The sequence below is a fragment of the Salvelinus namaycush genome, chromosome 3 (assembly GCF_016432855.1).
Source record: "Salvelinus namaycush isolate Seneca chromosome 3, SaNama_1.0, whole genome shotgun sequence".
Lineage (NCBI taxonomy): Eukaryota > Metazoa > Chordata > Actinopteri > Salmoniformes > Salmonidae > Salvelinus > Salvelinus namaycush.
In genome coordinates, this window is record NC_052309.1 from 82148856 (window position 1) to 82169607 (window position 20752).

Below are 20752 nucleotides of genomic sequence, written 5' to 3' on the forward strand. Positions count from 1 at the left end.
CTCTAATGGGACTGCAACCCGACTGCAACCACAGCATGGTATGAGTGGATGCTCTGGGCAAAGCTGTCCCAAAACATTCCACAATGGGGCCCGGAGGAATGGCTATGTATTTGAATCATTCCATTCTATGGGCATGGTCTCAACTTAAGGTGCATGCATAACATAACTCTCATTGATATCCACTGTAGGCATCCGAATTGACTGGTTTTGTACTGTAGATCTATGTATCTGCTAGATATGATTCGACCCTTTAATAAGTCTGGTAATGTGACAGATCATGTAGACAGTCAAAGACTCCATCCTGGTTACATTGAACATGCCATCGTAAAACAACCCTGACATCATTGCGCCCCATCGTGAAAACAGTAGTACCAAGACATCATTTCTCACACGCGAGCCAAAAAGGGGATTTTGGAGTTTAGAAGACTACTAAGTTATCCAACAGAAATGACAAACTGTGATGCTATGACTGTAGTATTACTGTAGTGTACAATAACCAACCATTGCACTTCAGTTTCCATACACAGATAATTCCACAGATAAACCCAGAATGAAACTGTGATCCAGTTGTTCTGACTGATTTGTTTACATTGAAGAGGATGGAGGTTTTAACAATGTAGACCTATAAAACCCGTACATGACTGAATGAGTACATCAATTAAATTACAGGTTCATAAACCTTAACGTCTTCCGTTCCGCAACTAGACAATTTGTTGTGGCCCTAGTGGTATGCAGCTCTTAAGAATCTGAGGTCACAATTTGATGCATGCCATCACTTCCTAGCATTGTGGATTTGTTTACCCTTATGAAAATCACCTGACGTGGATACGGTTACAGCCCTGTAATTATTGGAGATTAACTGTGATGAGGGACCTATATATTTTGCGTAAGGGAAGGATGAGACATATATGGGCATATGGCAGACTAATCAGAACCAGTCACGGAGGAGGGTTGAACGATTTTGAGGGTTCTCAGTTTGAAGAAAAAAAGGCTGATTTGTACACACCAGATAAAAGCAGGATTACAGTGTAAAAGAGGTTTCTTCTGATTACTCATAAATGAAGACAGTCCGTACTACAAGGACTCCACACATTTCCCACACTCTGTGGTTAGGGTAGTACACTGTATCTTGTTAAACGAGTGACTCTGGCTTTAATTGTTCAGAGTAATTTGGCTCAAAATGGTTTTACTTTAAATTGGTGGTGAGTAAGCCTGTTTCAGGGAATGTTTTTTAGAGATGGGATTAGGAAGTTTTACAATGGGACTTTATACTATTTCAGGACAAAACTCTTGCTTCAATACCACTTAACATCCAAGTTGCCAGTCATTTATAATTAGCTTATTGGGGCTTTTTTGGAAAACTCACAATTAAAATTCATAGGATGGCAGACACCCAGAAATGGCAAGGTGCAGAGCTAAATATTACCAATTGGATGGGAAAACTTCACACTTTAAACTATAACAGGATTTTTAATAAACGATTTACTACAATACTGTTGACAGTCGCCACATTCCAGGCATTCTGTTTTGACTAACAACTGAATCTATATCACTTAACATCTGAAAAGCACAATGATATCACAGAATTCTTTAAGACTAGAGATTGCCTCGAAATATACTGCATTCACACGCAGGGGAAGCATCTCAGACAAATGAAATGGTAACTGATACCTTTCTGATGATATCACAGAGTCCTTGAAGACTAGAGATTGCCTCGAAATATACATCTACTACTTAGTGCACCGTTGAATATGTCTTCAATTGATAGCATAGTACCTTCAGAGATGATGTGCCCTACACTCTTAGAAAAAAAGGTGCTATCTAGAACCCAAAAGGTTCTGATTCCAGGTAGAACCCTTTTGGGTTCCATGTAGAACTCTTTCTACAGAAGGTTCTACATGCAACCCAAAATGATTCTACCTGGAACCAAAAACAGTTATCCTATGGGGACAGCCGAAAAACCCGTTTGGAACCCTTTTTTTGTAAGTGTAGCATGGTCCCAGATCTGTTTATGCTGTCTTTTCAACTCCTATAGGCTATATGGTCATTGTTTGGAGTCAGGCCAAACAATTACCATATATGAGTAGGCAAGGCGGCACAAACAGATCTGGGACCAGGCTAGCTGTACCTCCCTTTCAGGTGCTACCGTGCTAAGACTTAATGAAGTACACACCTGTTATGTTACACAGTTCAATTTCAGCTGCCAAGGACTCCATTCTGCATGCCATAAGTCAGTATTTAAGTTCCATGGTATAGGACTAGTTTTATATAAGTCTATGCTAAAGCTTTGCCATGCCTATATAAAGCACTAATTGGTTCTTGATATGTTCCATGGTTTTATTAAACCCAACCACCCACTTATAAATTCTTTATGATGGATTGACTTGAACACAAAGTAATTACTTCCATGTGTGGGAGATCAACTATAGTCAAAGATTCAGTCATTAATTAGGACATTTATGAAGAGGACAAGAAGATAAACTATGTAACTATTGGTTTCCTAGACTGACACACACACACACACAATCCAAACTTACACACAATATTTTTCTCAGCTAATCGCCAGCAATGAAATCCCATACTATCTATTCCTCGATAGTTTCCTAGTCGTTGTGGACATATCTGTGCCTTGTTGTCATGCATGTGATATTGAATCCTCCCTCACTCAGTCTTTCCACTAGCTGTGTGTGCCTGTGGCGTCTGCTTTCTTAGGATGGCCACACCACAGTACAGTCTGGTGACATACATACAGCACAGCACGCAAGCAGAACATCACGAACTGTCATTTTCTAAACGCCGACGTGGCAAGACTGTATAAAAAACTCTATAGGACTCTCAAAGTCAAGTCTATAGGACCTTCTCAATAGTGCACTTGAAAAATGACTTCACATGAACAGACACAATAAAAAAATTTAAGTTGTCTACTGTTTCCCAATCAGCGCCCGGGCTACAGATGAGCTTGAGCTTGGGGTGAGAAATCGACAAAAAAGGTGGGAGCTGCTGTCTGTATGAACCCAAATGCAGGAACTCAGTGTCCTCAAGCTGAGAGGAGAGATACCTACCTGCTACTACCTCTACCACCCAGTCATGTGTTGCTGATGAGTGCTGAGGATGGATGAAGGTGTTGTAGCGTGTCATGCAGACTGTCTGTGTAAAATGAACCTCCAAAACTCATCTGCCTTCCTTCCTGCCTGTGTGCCTCACCTCTGCCTGCTCCTGGAATGACAGCTACCAGCCCTGTCATCTTTTAAAGATCCACCACACTCACCTCTGCGTTCACACGCAGGGGAAGCATCTCGGACAAATTAAATGGTAACTGATAGCTTTCTTGTGTGACTGAGTGAGTGAGTGTCAGTATTTGGTCATGTTAACTTGGGGCTTATTTTTGTGTAGAAATGCAAAAGCTATACCCCACAGCAGAATTGCTTTTGTTTCCCCACTCAAAAGAAAGAATTATGTGTTTTCTTTTCACAATGGGATTCCCTTTCTTCAAAGAGCGACTTCACTCTTTGGTTCACTTTTACCCCACTGGCTTGATGCCCTGCAATGAATGACATCATTGTTACTGTCAGTGTGTGAGTGTTGGGTTGGTTTGAAGACACGCTGTGGTCTGACTGCAGGTAATCCACTCCCTGAGAATGTTAAGTGTACCTTCTCAGGCCTCTCGCTCGATGACAACATGCCATTTCACTGTGCTGAATGCTAAGCCATGGCTCCACACTCGGCTTTGAACTCATTGTTCAAGCCTAATAGAGGAGACTAGAGGATAATACCCACAGACACATATAAGCTAAGATGACAATAATCATATCTCGTTAAAAGGAGCACCTATAGCTACACAAAGCGTACACATGCATATGCTATAACCCAATCATAGTTCACCAGACTGTATCATAGACGATAGTTGGGTACAGTTACAGCTACAGTGAGATTCTTAGACATATTAAAACAGAACCTTTCATAGTTGCTATGATGATGAACAAGTTGGACATAACCCTAGTCCCCTGGAGGCTGCTGGGACATATAGTTGTGAGACTGGGTGATAGAATGCCTCTGAGGTGGGATGATGAAGGTGTATACTACACACAGACTCAGGTTACAGGGAGAGACAGGCCTGGGTCAAGCCAGGCTGAGACTGTGATTGATCCTGATAGCAGAGGCCTGTGGGGGAAGTGTAATTCAACCTGGAACAGATGTTAAACACTCCTGGAAGAATGTGGTTACGGAGAGGGCAGAGCTGGCAGACCCACACGGCCCTTATTTACCGCCATCATGGACAACGGTTGAGCCGCACAGCGCGAGCCAGTTACAGATAAGAGGATACATTTGACTGTGGATTTGAGAAACTGAGAAATGACGGACTGTAATCAAGTCAGACAGAATTTACACAAACCTGAAAATCTGGAGTCCTTTCCTGGAAAGAAGCTAAATGAAAAAGGCTTGTTTGATCCTATGACAAGAAACATTCCAGTTGAGTTGTTGCAGGTTGAAAGAAATCATACCATTTTCACACTACTGTGCCGACCCGAATCAAGCTTTGCTGGCTCCGATATCAATATCAACTAGCCACTATGGTGGACACATAACCAGGCAAGCTCAGTACAGAAAAGCTCAGGTTAGTTTGACTCAGTTATGTGAAAAGCCCTTTAGTCTGTTCCTCTTCAAAAGATAGAGATTCAAGTGGAGATGGAGGGTGACAAGGAGTTACCTCAGGCCTGAAGTCTGATACTCTGATCACTTCCAAAAAACACAGGTGTAATATGCTGTCTCATAAAGCCAGTGGATGAAGACAGTCTCCTCTCCACTGTTATAATGGGGTAGCATGCAGCAGGCCCACAACACAACTAGAGCAAAAACCTCCCTTAACTCTCTCAATAAGTCACGTCTCAAACATCACTCATCTGTGACACTGTAGTGGAGACTCAATTTCATCTGTGAAATGTTTGAGATTATAAAAGGCACGCCAATATAAATGAACAGGCTGTAAATGTTTAATGTGACTACTTCTTCAGGCTGATTTGGCTTTGAAGAGGATTGGACCTGTAAGAGAAAATCCTCAGATTTTTTCCCTATTCATAGTAGAGTAGACAGGAGTTCAAAATGCCATGGGCAATGTTCCTCACAAACAGAAAAAGACTAGATTTTTAAGACGAACATTCTAACTGTGATCACAGTGATGTGACAGAGGCTGTTGTCTAGACCAGAAAACAACAATTGGTCAGGATAAGATTAAGATCAGCACCTGGCCCACTTGTTGAGCATCTGATTTAGTGAAATCTACTGGACCAGAAATTCAAAACAAGACTTCAAGTTTTGTATCTATCATATTTCCCATTGTAAAATCAATTTAAAAAATGGTCTAATAGGCTACATTGTAATTCTGTATTAGAATCTTTGAGTAAGCACTGCCCTCTGCTGGTTTCAGAACTGCAACAATGTACTTGGATCAGTGTGGCCATTCTGCATGAAATAGGCCTGCCTAATGACTCCAATGTAATTCCATACATTTCATCCAGCTCTCTGCTCTGATTAAAAGCAAATTACAGAAATGTACAATAAAATACAGATTTTAATAGAGTTTGCTAATCATCTGTCAACGTCTGCCAACTTTAAAAGTCATGCTGACAACATCATCTATGCCAGCATGTAGTTCATCGTGCACCTGCACAGCGGATACACCCTTGGGAGTCCCAGTGAGAATCAGATCCCCCTCTTCTAGGGTGATGATCTCACTGATGTAGCTGATGAGAAAGGGAATGGAGAAGATCATCTGAGAGGTGCAGCCATTCTGGCGCATCTGGCCGTTCACTTTGAGCCAGAACTTCACGTTTCCCGGGTCGGGTATCCGCTCTTTGGGGATGAATTCACTGACGGGACAAGACGTGTTGAACGCTTTGGCCAGAGTCCACGGAAGACCTTTAGACTTGCAGTCATCCTGGACATCCCGAGCGGTCATATCCAAGCACAGGGCGTACCCTGCGACGTGTTGCATCGCGGAGGATTGGGGGATAGCGGTGCCCCCTTTCCCGATGACCACCCCCAACTCGATTTCATGATGTACACTGTTGGAGTATTTGGGAATGAGGATAGGTGAGCCCTCTGTCAGATATGCAGATGGTGTCTTCAGGAACAACACGGGCTCTGTTGGGACGACGTTATTCAGCTCCTTTGCATGGTCGGCGTAGTTCCTCCCAACACAGATGATTTTCTTTCCCCACTCCCAATATCGAGATACATTTCGTGAAGTCATTGTAAAGAAATCTTGTCAAGTCTACAGCTGCTCCGAAGCAGTTCTTACCATCAAAACGACCTTTGCCCGCTGCAGCTTCCTTGAACAAACCTGTCAACCGTACGGTATCCCAGAGTGGACAAAAAAAGGTGACGTGTTACATAATAAAAGTTCATTCACAAATATGAGATATTTCGATACGAAGGAAATGCATTATATAAATATTACAATGAAGCTAAATTAGTGCATATATTTTACAAACTCAACCCTGATTACAAATATGACGTCGTAAAGTTCTGTGGGTTCGCTTTCTCCAGCCTACCAGCTGATATTCACGAGCTACTCCCCCGCATTCGATTGGCGTATCTGCGGAGGTCAACTTTAAAGAAGGCGGAACTCTTCTTTAAACCAAACTTGTCTGGTTCCTGTACATGCGATTGCGATATTAGCAAACAGCTACAGTGTTGCTTGCTATGTTTTACAGGTCACTGGTAGCGAGTGCCTGCACTCTTGGCGTTCTTGGAGCCGCTGCAACGTATAAAATTGGTATGTTTCGCTCACATCCCGATCTTTCAGGTTCTTTTCACAGCTACATAACAACCCTGAACGTTTCTAAACGAACTGTCACTGATGACACGCCAACGTAAGGTTAGCTAGCGTTCATATTTGTAATTTGCACAGCATAGTCAAATGCTAGCTAGCTACTGTCAAAGCAGCCATATATCTTTGAAGCAGCTGTCCCGGGCTAGCTAACTGGTGTTGGTCAGCGTTTAGCAAGCCTCTGATGCTGTTACATCATCCCCTTGTCTGGCATTTCCTCTTAACATTTTCTCACACACAGACTGAACTGAAGGCTTAGCTACTATGCATAGAATGTGGCAGCATCGAAATATTTGCAAACCATTGGATTCCAGTTATTTTTATTTATTATTCTGATCTTACTCCATAGTACTTTGGCTTTGTGCTCTCTGGCTTACTTGTTTACTTTCATGTGAATGACAGCTTGAATAAATTTACAACAAGCTCTCTCTGACAGGGTTACAATAGCGAAACTTTACTTGGCTGTTCTCCAAGAACCACGTAGCCCTTGTGTACATTGTAAGCACGTTTAACCTGTATGTGAACTGTATTTTTCCACGAAAATGGATTGGTTAATATTATGTCAACTATTTATATTTTTACGATGACAAATTGGTTAGTGAGTTCTGTTATGTCTAATGTGATGAATTGTAAATATTGTGTAGCCCCTGCGCACGTCCAAGCAGCCCTTCTACACAAGGAAGCTCCTGATATCCCGATAAGGAAGTCTTTACTTCTGGAGCAGAGCGACATGAAGGTAGAACTGCTGCCAGCCCTCACTGACAACTATATGTACCTTCTCATTGATGAGGAGTCAAAGGAAGCTGCCATCATAGACCCAGTTGAACCAGTGAAGGTATGAAATGAAATATAGCCTGCTGTAGGTTCGTTTTGATGGATCAACAGTAGGATATTATGTATATACATTATATAATCATTTGATTGTCTCTTCAGGTTGTAGAAGCTATCAGAAAGCACGGTGTGAGACTTACGACAGTTCTGACCACCCATCACCATTGGTAAGTCAAGTTGTCAATCAATGTTTTGAATATCACTCAGTGCAAATGACTCAGCGAAATTACCATTGTGAGCAGTCCAATAACACTGAGATTAGATATACTGACATTATAGGATTTCTATGTACCATGTGTTGTCTCCTTCTCTCTACAGGGACCATGCGGGAGGCAATGAGAAGATGGTGAGGCTGGTGCCTGGTCTCACTGTGTACGGAGGAGATGACCGGGTGGATGCCCTCACTAAGAAAGTCAAACACTCCAACACGTTCAAAGTAAGGCCTTATACCAGAATAACCTATGTAATAACCATAACAGGCCTAAAAATATTTTAAAAACGTGTCTATTTCATTGCCAGGTTGGTTCACTTACAGTCAAGTGTTTGTTTACGCCATGCCACACCACTGGCCACATTTGCTACCTTGTGACCAAAGACAACAGCACTGAGCCTCCAGCTGTCTTCACAGGTAAGCTACCGGTATCTTTCCACTTTGACTGTATCACCTACTGTAATAGAGAGCAATAGTAATGACATGTTGGCTAAAGCCCAAGGGAAATTAATAGGGGTTTTGGATAAAAGCCGAAAATAAGAACTGTGGTAAACACAGGCTTAAGAGATCTTATACGTTCTGTTCTATGAGATAATCTATATCAGCTAATGTCCCTTTGTGAATTTTGAAGCATTTAAGTAATCAAAACAAGCACATAAAGTCTTCATAATTCATAAAGGTCATGTTAACTGACTGATATTCTCATAGAACAAAACGTATAAGCTCTCCTAAGCCTGTGTTAACCTCAGACCTTATTTTTGGTGTTTATCCCAAAAACCCATTCTTTCCCAATTGGTTCGTTCAGCCATTCCTGAGGTACACTACATAACCAAAAGTATGTGGACACCTGCTCGTTGAACATCTCATTCCAAAATCATGGGCATTAATATGGAGTTGGTCCCCCTTTTGTTGCTATAACAGCCTCCTCCACTCTTCTGGGAAGGCTTTCCACTAGATGGTGGAACATTGCTGTGGGGACTTGCTTCCATTCAGCCATGACGTGAGGTCGGGAACTGATATTGGGCGACGAGGCCGGCGTTCCAATTCATCCCAAAGGTGTTCGAAGGGGTTGAAGTCAGGGCTCTGCAGGCCAGTCAAGTTCTTTGACACCGATCTCGACCAAACCATTTCTGTATGGACCTCTTTGTGCACAGGGCATTGTCATGCTGGAACAGGAAAGGGCCTTTCCCAAACTGTTGCTACAAGTAGGAAGCATTGAATCGTCTAGAATGTCATTGTATGCTGTAGTGTTACGATTTCACTTCACTGAAACTAAGGGGCCTAGCCTGAACCATGAGAAACAGCCCCACACCATTATTTCTCTTCCACCAAACTTTACAGTTGGCATTGGTGCAGGTAGCGTTATCCGCCAAACCCAGATTTTTTCGTCGGACTGCCAGATGGTGACGCGTGATTCATCACTCCAGAGAACGCGTTTCCACGGCTCCAGAGTCCAATGGCGACGAGCTTTCCACCACTCCAGCCAATGCTAGACATTGCGCATGGTGATCTTAGGCTTGTGTGTGGATGTTAGGCCATGGAAACCCATTCATGAAGCGCCTGACAAACGGTTCTTGTGTTGACATTGTTTCCAGAGGCAGTTAAGAACTCGGTAGTGAGTGTTAGACGATTTTAATGTGCTTCTCTGTGGTCCCGTTCTGTGAGCTTGTGTGGTCTACCACTTCACGGCTGAGCCGTTGTTGCTCCTGGATGTTTCCACTTCACAATAACAGCACTTACAGTTGACTGGGGCAGAAATTTGACAAACTGACTTGTTGGAAAGGTGGCATACTGTGATGGTGCCACGTTGAAAGTCACTGAGCTCTTCAGTAAGTCCATTCTACTGCCAATGTTTCTCTATGGAGATTGCATATACCTGTCAGCAACGGGTGTGGCTGAAATAGCCGAATCCACTTATTTGGAGGGGTGTCCACATACTTTTCTATTATAGATAGATCTATCTATCTCATTTGTTGTTTTTTAAAGCTAGGAGAACTCTATTGAAGTCTGAATAGACTCGTCGTAATACAGTTCCAGTCACAGGGGACTTCAATCTCTTAAACAGTTCTGATCATTAAACATGAGTTACATAAGTAAACCTACAGTAGTTATCTATGTATTATTAAATCAGCAGATTTTCATGGATGCCCTTTGACCCTTGTTATCTTCCTGTTTAGGGGACACACTGTTTGTTGCTGGCTGTGGGAAGTTCTTTGAGGGTACAGCTGAACAGATGTACAGGGCATTGATAGACGTGCTGGGACGTCTGCCCCCTGAAACAGTAAATATACCGCAATCACGCGGTGTTAAAAATTAACTTCTAGATATAACTTTCTTTACATGTAATGACAGCTAATGTATTAACACTATTCAGTGTCTGTCTTTATTGGTTAGAAAAGGTCAGTTATTATTACATTATATGCGACCAAGCACGTGTGACAGAGTTTGTCAGCACACATGCTTGGTCACGCAGCAGATGGGAACAATAGTGTGTTTGTGTTCCAGCGTGTTTACTGTGGTCATGAGTACACCGTCAACAATCTGAAGTTCGCTCGACATGTGGAGCCTGACAACGAGGTCATCAAGAAAAAACTAGCATGGGCAAAGGTATATCTTGATACATTTCATTAAAGGCCCAGTGCAGTCAAAAACATGATTTCCCTGAGTTTTATATACATTTCCTCACTGAGGTTGGAATAATACTGTGAAATTGTAAAAAAAAGATGATTAATGCCCTTAGTGTAAGAGCTGCTTTTAAAAGACTGAAATTCTGCTGTTTTTGGTAGGATGGCGTTTTGGCCTTCCATGGTGAAATCACCATGCGGTAAATTAGTTAATAGACCAATAAGAAACAGTTCCAAACCTCTCTGCCAATAACAACAAATGTTTAGTTTTCCCCTCCCACTCAGACCACTCCAAGACAGTCATAGCTAAATATTTAGAAATGTCCCTTTTGCTAAGAAGCTATTTTTGACCATTGTTTTCAATTAAAATCACAGTAATTTATTTACTTGTTACCCAGAAATTATATTGAGAAACAGCTGCATTGGACATTTTTTTGTGTGAACTCATGGCCATGGCGATCTTTAATGTAATCAAGAAAATGTATAATCTGCTTTTTATTAAATCCGTAGGAGAAGGTCCGTAATGGAGAACCAACCATCCCCTCCACTGTGGCTGAAGAATTCAAATTCAACCCCTTTATGAGAGTGAAGTAAGAACAACTAACGATTCAGACATTTTTATAAAGCACTCGCTCAAGTGAGCACAAGCAGCACTGATCTCTTATACGAGCATCAGACAATCCACAAGTGCCCTCTTGAGCTTTGTGTCAGAGGAAGACGAGGGAGAGGATTTTAGCGTGAAAGTGCCAATGCTCACTCTGTATGTAGTGAAATAATTTAAGTGACATATTCTTTCCTTTCTATTCCAGAGAGAAGTCTGTGCAAGAGCATGCTGGGCAGAATGACCCTGTTGAAACCATGAGGAGTCTGCGTAAGGAGAAAGATGGCTTCCGGGTCCCCAAGGAGTGACTGCAGAATGGAGTCTAGTGAAATCCGTTCCACTACATGCGTACCAGTGCACTGCGACTTGTTACTAACAACTATGGCAAAATATTTCCTACCCGTTTCATTCACTACATAAAATACTGTATTTACTTCATTTCCACATTCTGTACATTAGCTTGTAGACCTAATGCAAGCATCAAGCAAAACAAAATATTGTAGTCTCGTCACGAGGAAGACTGGAGATTGAGTATAAACTGGATTTACAGAATAAAATTTGATCTGTATTGCAGATTGATTTAAGAATCTTGACTTGAATTAAGTTAATTTAGCTTTGATTACTGAAATGTACAGTTTGCTGTAGAGTGAATACAGTATTGATGTTCTGTAATGTGAAAAATAATATTTTAATAAACCCCAACAATTCTCATCTGCAGAAGCAAAACAGAACTATAAAAAGCAGGTAGAAGCTTGAATAAGTGATGTCTTAATGTGCAATGTTTGTAAATTAATTTAGACTTTTTAACTCTGTATAAAGCTTTCTTATCAAGTGTTTTATTACTTTAATATGGTATATTCACTCAAGACAATATTTCAGAGGTTTGTGTATAGTCCCTTTAGAGAAGCCAGGGCTACTTTAGTGTGATTGTTGGACATATAGAAAATCAACTGAAGCACTTCCAAACATCTCTCATACTAAATAACAACTTATGCTCTTTGTTAATCAAAAGCTCCATATATTTATACACACATCAGGCTTTTGAGTGACGATGTGAAGTGCGTGATGCATATAGGTTTTATTAAAATCTCCATTGTCTCTTTCACAGAAAAATCAATAAAGCAGATGTATTGTTGGCCTGACCATTTCATATTTGTCAGAGATTCATATCCCTAATGACTATTACCTGCTTGCAGATTTCTTGGGGTAAAATGGTGATGTTTGCTTGACATTCTATATTAACATTTCACCACATATCTACAAGAGAGCTGCTAAACATTGTTTAATATATTAGCAATATATTTTGACATATTGCTAATATTACCTAGTCCATATTAAATGGTTTAACATAGCTGCTTAACTGACAGAGCATACCGTATGAAGGGATGTGCCTCTTGTTCTCACCATGCCATACAAAGGAAGAAAACACTGAAAAACCAAATGTAAATATTTAAAGTGTATGCTTATTTCTACAGCTAAAACTGTTCCTTTGTATCAAGTAAATCGTGCCAGTATGTATATCAATGACTGCTGGTACATGGTGAATAACGTACTTGAACGTTACACTAATGTAACATTTTAATATGCAAAATATGTATCATAGATTTATTATAAATAAGGCAGAAATTATATACATTTAAACTAAAATATTTCTTTAGAATTGCATCAGAAAACATTTCAAGAGTACAACAAATACTTTTCAGTGCATACAAGTGAAATAACAGAATTTGCTGCTGTATTCATAATTAGTGCACACTTAAATGTAGTAATAATTATCCAACCACATTACCAGTGGTCTGGTATGAATTAACTTGTGCGTATAGAATCGATAGCCTGAATGTATACAGGCTTTATGTTGGTATAAATAACAGGCCACCACAGTAATTAAACACTTGGCGATAATGCTCTATTTGACCTGACAGACAGTCCTTTAAGCACAGACAGAAGGATAGATAAGAGAGGAATGGATAGACAGAGAAAAGAGATGAGGGGTCCTTAAAAGCAGAGAGAGAGGAGAGAGACAAGAAAGAGACGGTGAAGGAAAGTGATAAATTCAGTCATCCAGAACAGATAGAGCATAAACATTAACCCAAGGTCAAGTTTTGTGATTTCACGCAATGGTTCAAATAATCCTAGAATAGGGATGCATCTCAATAGCCAAATAGATGTCCTATCATGCCTTTTTCTTTATTTCTACTGATATTAAACAACTAGACAGGTGACAGAAAATACCCAACAAGAACCGGCCATGTTGCTTCCACCTAACCTGTGTTAAACTCAATGGAGATGAAACAGAGGAGGCTACTTTAGACTATTGAGATGCACCCTGACACTTGAGGACAGACCATTCACTTACAGAAACCCTTCAACATCCTTTCACCCTCTTCTTCACCATTTGACAAGGAGTCCGTTGGTGGCCTTGTCCACTGCATGGTACTGTGTGTGCAGCAGCTCCCTGGCTCTCTCCTCTCCTACACTCTGTAGCCAGGACTGGTACAGCTCTGCCACGCGCTGGTCCTCCTCTGGCACTAGAGGGCGCTCCTCCCTGTACAGATCCTCCACCTGCTGCAGCAACTCCTTGTTGTTCTGCTCTGGTAAGGGCTTCACCTGGCCTCCCCCATTCAGACAACCTGTATACACACACAGTGAGGAAACACAACACACAACTGGTTTTACAAGTTCACTTTGACTTGAACCAAAAAAATGCCATTACAAACAGGAAGCATTCCTCAGGGGAATTCACAGAGTGTGCTGTCTAATACTAGCTGCTGTCTGTGCTTCTGTGCACATGTAGAATAGAGACTTCAACCATAGCAGTAAATAAATAAACAGACAAGACATTATAATTCAATTCAAAGACTTGAATGTGGGAAGAAGAAAAAAAACATGTATTTGTATATATTATCTGTGTTTATATTAAACGCAAATGTAAACCAACAAACAAAGCCTCCTCTTCCCTCACCTGACGGACAGGCCATGACCTCTACGAAGTGGTAGGGTGAATTTCCCCTCTTGAGTTTCTGCACCAGGTTCTGGATGTTGCGGAAACCGTAGGTTGCGGCGAAACGCAGCACGACCACACCGTCCCTTTCCAGGGTCACCTCCTGGAAGTCCTTGTTCCTAAAGGGGACAGGTTAATCAGGGTTGTGTTCATTAGGCACCAAAAGCAAGAAATCAGACTGAAACAGGGAAGGACTACTTGGATTTGTCCAATTAGAAACACCTGTTTCTTAAATTTGCTCTAATCTCAAGGTTATTCTTCTCAACAAATCTATACTTCCATGGCTGATAGGAAGCAGAGACAGACTTCCCTGCACATCTCATGGAAATGAAGAGAGACTGAGTATTTTGCCTGCACTATTTCACAGTTGACACAACTAAGTGAAAGCTAACCAATTAACAGAAGTGAGCTCCTAACAGGGCTTTAATACTGCAGGGCCAGACTGACTTACTTGAGTGTCTTGTATGTGAGCTCCTTCACCTCCTCTCCAAACAGCTGTCTGGCAGCGTGTGTGAACACGTGATGGAGGTATCCTCCTGAACCGCTCCCTGCATGACCCAGCAACTCATCACCACACACACTGCTGAACCTGCAGGGACAAAAGTGCGCACACACATCAGCAAGTGTGGAGTTCTCCTGACACACGCGGCACACACACACACACCTTCTGGAGTTCTCCCGACACACGCTGCACACACACCTTCTGGAGTTCTCCTGACGCACGCTGCACACACACACACCTTCTGGAGTTCTCCCGACACACGCTGCACACACACCTTCTGGAGTTCTCCCGACACACACACACACACACCTTCTGGAGTTCTCCCGACACACGCTGCACACACACCTTCTGGAGTTCTCCCGACACACGCTGCACACACACACACCTTTTGGAGTTCTCCCGACACACGCTGCACACACACACCTTCTGGAGTTCTCCCGACACACACACACACACACACACACCTTTTGGAGTTCTCCCGACACACGCTGCACACACACACCTTCTGGAGTTCTCCCGACACACACACACACCTTTTGGAGTTCTCCCGACACACGCTGCACACACACACCTTCTGGAGTTCTCCCGACACACACACACCTTTTGGAGTTCTCCCGACACACGCTGCACACACACACCTTCTGGAGTTCTCCTGACACACGCTGCACACACACACCTTCTGGAGTTCTCCTGACGCACACACACACATACCTTCTGGAGTTCTCCCGACACACACACACCTTCTGGAGTTCTCCCGACACACACACACACCTTCTGGAGTTCTCCTGATACACACACACACACACACACCTTCTGGAGTTCCCCTGATACACACACACACACACACACACACCTTCTGGAGTTCTCCTGACACACACACACACACACACACACACCTTCCGGAGTTCTCCTGACACACGCGGCACACACACCTTCTGGAGTTCTCCTGACACACAAACACACCTTCTGGAGTTCTCCCGACACACGCTGCACACACACACACCTTCTGGAGTTCTCCTGACACACGCGGCACACACACCTTCTGGAGTTCTCCTGACACACACACACCTTCTGGAGTTCTCCTGACACACACACACACACACACCTTCTGGAGTTCTCCTGACACACACACACACACACACACACACACCTTCTGGAGTTCTCCTGACACACACATACACACACCTTCTGGAGTTCTCCTGACACACGCGCTGGTATTAATTTATATGTAAAAGATGAGGTTCAAACCCTTACATTGTATCTAATGGGGCTGGATCCACATCGCTGAGCAACACTTTCTCTTCCTCTAGCATCTTCAGAACTTCTCCTGTCATGAAATAAACAGAAACAGACATCAGAAAATGTTCATTTAAAAATGTGTTTCAAAACAGAAAACACACACAGACACACACACACTTTGAATACTATCTGCCATAGTGGTATAATGTCCTCTCTACCTGAAGTGATGACACAGTCCACCTCTCTGGTGTCAGCCTCCTCCAGGTAGAAGTCAGGCCTGGAGGCCTCCAGTTTCTTATCATAGCAGGGCATCACAGTCACATGGTAGATCTGCTGAGGGTTCAGGCCCTGCAACAACAACACACACCTGTCAGTCATGTCCTTTAGAAGATCTCATCCTACTATACAGACATGATAGAATCATCATCCAAAATGAACAAATTCTTATCATCTATTTAAACGTTACTCTACATCTCTGATCTATATCACCTGACTCCATTTAGTCTATTCCATAACTAACATCTAGATATTTAACCCTGCAGTCTGCATCCCTGATCCATGCTGAATGTCAGACTCATCAGCTGGCGGGTGGGGGGGGTCGACTTCCGGTTCAGAAGAACTATATTGCAGGTCAGAAACTTTTTAAATCAAGAAAACACTTTTTTTTTTTTTTACAAACCCAGGAGCTTGTTGTTTTGCGTTGTTATGTGAATTCCATTCTGTGAGCGGTGAGGCAGGCATAGAAGGCTACCAGCAGGACACTGTCCATTATCTGTGTTGTTATGTGAATTCCATTCTGTGAGCGGTGAGGCAGGCATAGAAGGCTACCAGCAGGACACTGTCCATTATTTGTGTTGTGCTGAAACATTTTAATTTGTCCACATGCAGAGCTTATGTTCCCTTCCCCCACGTAAGAATACATTGCCAAGGTTACTTTCCCTGGCTAGCCTATCTCACGCGAAAATGGCTAAAGTAACAGGACAAATAAATAAATAAAAGTTATGATGGAGGAATACACAATCATGGAAACAGGTGCTGCGCGAGTGAAATCCCCGCTTTGGAAGGATTTTGGAGTCATTATGGACAAGGTCAACAACTCGGTAGATGGATGCACAGACTGCAAAAAGTGCAAGCAGGTATTTGTTTACAATAATTCAGTTAATTATTAGTGAATGATTCTGTTAATTCAGGCTTTCGTACATTTAGACCATATACAGGCCATATAACGTTTAACCAGTGCCGCTGGTAAAAGTGTAGCCTAGTAAATAAATTATTCTGGGAAAGACATGCTCAGGTACTTTAGCGACTAGTAAATATTTTTGAAACCTCTCGCTTTGGGCTGGATATGTCAATGTGTAGTTCATATACGCATAATCTATGAGCATAATTACTGTCTTACCTCAATTAACCACAAAATCCCTAGTTTAAAAGCAACTGTTCTGGAAGCTGTGTTGCTCCATTTTCCCTAACTTCCCCCACATGGGCCAGCCCCCTAGCAATTGAAGATCTAGCCATGAAATTCAGCCCATCGCTATTTGAGTGACAACTAGCAAGAATCACACACAGCAGAGCAAGAGAGAGAGCAATGACGTGGAGCACATATCTGCAAATATGTGATGTAGTACACAATTTTCGGGGACCACTTTTAGCTCGTGGATGCTACTTTCAGAACTACTGGCTAAAAAGTATACAAAAGTACCAGAGAATCCCTTTAAGTTTCAATTAAATTATTTGATTATCTAAACAATATTGAATGTAAAGGTCTTGTTTCGTTATGTCAGCTACAGGCTTTCATTAGGTAAGAAGGCTAATTAGAAGTCTCCTTTTTTCAAAGCGATTTGAGTTGTCAATGTGCCGCATTGCATTGTGAAGAAAAATATATATATCATTCTTAATTCATGTTGAATAGACACGCAGACAAATGAATTCATGCAGGGAAGAAGAATATTAGCCTACTACCCAGGAGTCACAAACACTAAATAAATAGATGTTATTTGGCGGGTTAACGGATCAGCTCTCGGAACAATTTTATGCGGATGGGTCGGAATGTACAGAAAGATCTCTCTTGATGTCGGGTAGGCTCAGAATTTATGTGCGGCTCCAAAAACGGACCCATGCAGGACTCTAATGTCAATGAGTCCCTACCAACCTGCTGGCCAGCGAAGAAGCCCTTCACCAGAGAGCCCATCATCTGCTGTGGGGAGCGGGTGGAGCTGACGTAGGGCAGGATAAACTCTCCATGGGTTTTCTCTGCATAGCAGATCCAACCTGAAGACAACACAAGCCTGTATTATTACTGAACCTGAAGACAACACAAGCCTGTATTATTACTGGACCTGAAGACAACACAAGCCTGTATTATTACTGGACCTGAAGACAACACAAGCCTGTATTATTACTGGACCTGAAGACAACACAAGCCTGTATTATTACTGGACCTGAAGGCAACACAAGCCTGTATTATAAATGAACCTGAAGACAACACAAGCCTGTATTATTAATGAACCTGAACACAAGCCTGTATTATTAATGAACCTGAACACAAGCCTGTATTATTAATGAACCTGAACACAAGCCTGTATTATTAATGAACCTGAACACAAGCCTGTATTATTAATGAACCTGAACACAAGCCTGTATTATTACTGGACCTGGAAGAGACCAAGGCCTGTATTTATAAAGTATCTCAGAGTAGGAGATGATCTGTCCCCCCTCTTATTCCCTCTTCTGGCTATATGCAAAAAACTGGGATATGCAAAAAACACATTTCCAATTAATACACACTTGTACATGTGTGAAACAGGACAAATATAAGCACCCACCCACTTCTAATCTGAGGAACTTTGTGAAATTGGGCCCTGGTTTCTGAAGTTCTATTGGAAGGATTCTGGCCTGGAGATAATCAGGGACTAGTTAAGGTGTTGAGGTACAGCTGGTTACCTGGGCAGGCAGAGGCCAGCATGGGCAGGGCCTGCTTGTCTTGCTCCTTCCGATGGAACCGCTCCACAAACTCTCTCTGACTCTCCAACAGGCTGAAGGTCCTACTGAAGCTGGTGTCAAACACGTGGTGAACCCCTGAAACACAACAGTCACACCAGTCAGTATATTTTATCTAAATATAATGTATCTCACTAATGTGTATTACACAGATACACAAAGGTTTATCTTTTAACCTTCGCACTCACCCAGACCCTTGAAGAAGGCGGTGAGCCTCCTGCCTGCCTCACTGCTGCTCAGGCCGTAGCGTGCTGCCAGGGAGGCTCTGGACTGTGGGGACACAGACACCACCACCACCTTCTGCTCTGCTACACCTGCCTGCTGGGGAGATGAAGGGAGACTAGTTACACACAGGGGAGACAGATACAGACACCATCATCATCACTAAACACGCTGGGTTGAGTATGACTGGTGGGTTCTGTTTGTGGGTCTTCAGATGGATGACAACACACACACTACCTTGTTGTTGCGTAGCACCCTGTAGATCTCTTCATGACTCTGCTGTGTGATAAGGACACTCTCAGCTGAGGTGATGCAGCCACTGCAGGCCAGGCAGTCATTCAGAGTGATCTTAGCTTTCTCCAGCTTCTGCTTTCCACCATCCTGGAGACACAAAGAACAAGATGGAGTAACATTGTACTGTAGGTTAACAGTGAGAAAGAAAATGTGTGTCTCAAAAAGTAGCATCCACTACTCAAATTAATTTGAGAAAGTACTTGACAAAACAAATCCCATAAGGCAGCCATATTGCTTTTACCAATCCTGTGTCTTCAGAACAAGTTCAGGTGAAGGCGAGATGAGAAGAGCAACAAGAGAGTTTTGAGATTCACCCTCAGTGAAGTAGGCTCATGCCAGTTGACATGTTAGTCGATGTAACATCACAGCTCCAGCTGTGGTCACTATGTGGGAAACATTGAAGCAAACGCACCTGTTTAACCTGGAAATAGCTCCCATCATCTTCTATTTGAATTTTAGCCACAGATCTGCCTTGCTTCTTCTCCACCTTGACTGGTTTCACACATTCCTAAGAAAGGAAAGGGGAGCAAGTAGCAATCAGTTTAGGGGAGAGAAGTACAATCACAAACAATACTAGCTAGCTTAGTCACATCCAGGTGCTTACAGTACAAGGACCAATTAAATTAAAAGGAACTAATGATGTGTCTGATGACAGATAAAAGTGGACATCTTTGGCTACGTTCTTTAACCTAGGAAGTTAACTAGTTAACGTTAGCTAGACAAATGAGTCACATGTCATTTCGATGACCTAGCTACTTAGCGAGAGAGCAAACCAACTAGGTAGTAGAGGAGGCTGGAAGGAAACAACGTCTTTCAATCCATTCTAATGATCTCATTCCAGTCATTACAATGAGCCCGTCCTCCTCCTAAAGCTCCCCACCAGCATCCGCTACGAGTTAATTAGATTTTTTTTAAAGAACAAAAGCGCGTTCAATTGAAAACCACCATTGCTTCAATCAATTTACACAGCAATGCCAATAACGCAATATACGCATTTGGAAGTTGGACAGATAATACTCTATTTGACAGCTAGCCAGTACTTTAGAGGTTAGCTAACTACAGTAGCTAGCTAGCTAACGTTAACTAACTACTGAGAATGGCGACCAGTGGGTCGTTAACATTAAAATAACCACATTATACCTATGCTAATTATGTAAAACGTGTTTAATAACCTGATTGTTGTATGGTTAAGTGTTAGTTACCTGGGAAGGAGTGATAAAATCATCTAGATCTGTCAACTGCAAAACACCGCTAAATTGGGACACCATGTTTAGTGCTGCAGTAAAGCAGTTTGTGTTTACTTTGAATGTCGTAAAGATGTTTCGTCAGAGAATGCGCTTCTCTCATAATACCAACCAGATTTGATACTTAGTATTTTAAAACAGTACCCACGTTTACCGA

At 42.3% G+C, this 20752-nt stretch overlaps 3 protein-coding genes across 5 annotated transcripts; 1 reads left to right on the forward strand and 2 right to left on the reverse strand.

Moving 5' to 3' along the window:
- Positions 1-4969: 4969 nt before the first annotated feature.
- LOC120040962 (acylpyruvase FAHD1, mitochondrial-like) lies at positions 4970-6549 on the reverse strand. The gene has a single exon (XM_038985936.1). It carries the CDS (start codon positions 6248-6250, stop codon positions 5594-5596), a length of 657 nt encoding a protein of 218 aa, XP_038841864.1. The 5' UTR covers positions 6251-6549; the 3' UTR covers positions 4970-5593.
- On the forward strand, positions 6177-12244 carry LOC120040941 (hydroxyacylglutathione hydrolase, mitochondrial). 2 transcript variants are annotated; one of them, XM_038985929.1, is made up of 10 exons: positions 6177-6378; positions 6714-6775; positions 7474-7664; positions 7763-7827; positions 7979-8096; positions 8180-8288; positions 10049-10152; positions 10377-10478; positions 11006-11085; positions 11305-12244. In XM_038985929.1, exons 3-10 carry the CDS (start codon positions 7560-7562, stop codon positions 11402-11404), a joined length of 783 nt encoding a protein of 260 aa, XP_038841857.1. In that variant the 5' UTR covers positions 6177-6378; positions 6714-6775; positions 7474-7559; the 3' UTR covers positions 11405-12244. The 2 variants fall into 2 exon arrangements, with proteins under 2 accessions (XP_038841857.1, XP_038841855.1); XM_038985927.1 differs by lacking the exon at positions 6177-6378 and having other exon boundaries at positions 6640-6775.
- LOC120040925 (cytosolic Fe-S cluster assembly factor narfl-like) lies at positions 12143-20637 on the reverse strand. 2 transcript variants are annotated; one of them, XM_038985919.1, is made up of 11 exons: positions 20554-20637; positions 19764-19859; positions 19295-19438; positions 19024-19153; positions 18779-18913; positions 17988-18106; positions 16057-16186; positions 15854-15926; positions 14549-14686; positions 14059-14216; positions 12143-13726 (listed from the first exon to the last, which is right to left on the reverse strand). In XM_038985919.1, exons 1-11 carry the CDS (start codon positions 20617-20619, stop codon positions 13485-13487), a joined length of 1431 nt encoding a protein of 476 aa, XP_038841847.1. In that variant the 5' UTR covers positions 20620-20637; the 3' UTR covers positions 12143-13484. The 2 variants fall into 2 exon arrangements, with proteins under 2 accessions (XP_038841847.1, XP_038841838.1); XM_038985910.1 differs by having other exon boundaries at positions 19024-19156.
- Positions 20638-20752: the final 115 nt, after the last annotated feature.

What these genes read in the sequence shown, in the direction of transcription:
- LOC120040962 (XM_038985936.1), bottom strand. Translation starts at nt 6,250, where the DNA reads ATGACTTCACGAAATGTATCTCGATATTGGGAGTGGGGAAAGAAAATC.
- LOC120040941 (XM_038985927.1), top strand. Translation starts at nt 6,703, where the DNA reads ATGTTTTACAGGTCACTGGTAGCGAGTGCCTGCACTCTTGGCGTTCTT. An exon ending in CGCTGCAACGTATAAAATTG is followed by an intron (nt 6,776 to 7,473) that starts GTATGTTTCGCT and finishes AATATTGTGTAG; the next exon opens with CCCCTGCGCACGTCCAAGCA. An exon ending in AAAAACTAGCATGGGCAAAG is followed by an intron (nt 10,479 to 11,005) that starts GTATATCTTGAT and finishes TTAAATCCGTAG; the next exon opens with GAGAAGGTCCGTAATGGAGA.
- LOC120040925 (XM_038985910.1), bottom strand. Translation starts at nt 20,619, where the DNA reads ATGGTGTCCCAATTTAGCGGTGTTTTGCAGTTGACAGATCTAGATGAT. An exon ending in GGACTGTGTCATCACTTCAG is followed by an intron (nt 15,927 to 16,056) that starts GTAGAGAGGACA and finishes ATTTCATGACAG; the next exon opens with GAGAAGTTCTGAAGATGCTA. An exon ending in GGTCATGGCCTGTCCGTCAG is followed by an intron (nt 13,727 to 14,058) that starts GTGAGGGAAGAG and finishes GTGTGTATACAG; the next exon opens with GTTGTCTGAATGGGGGAGGC.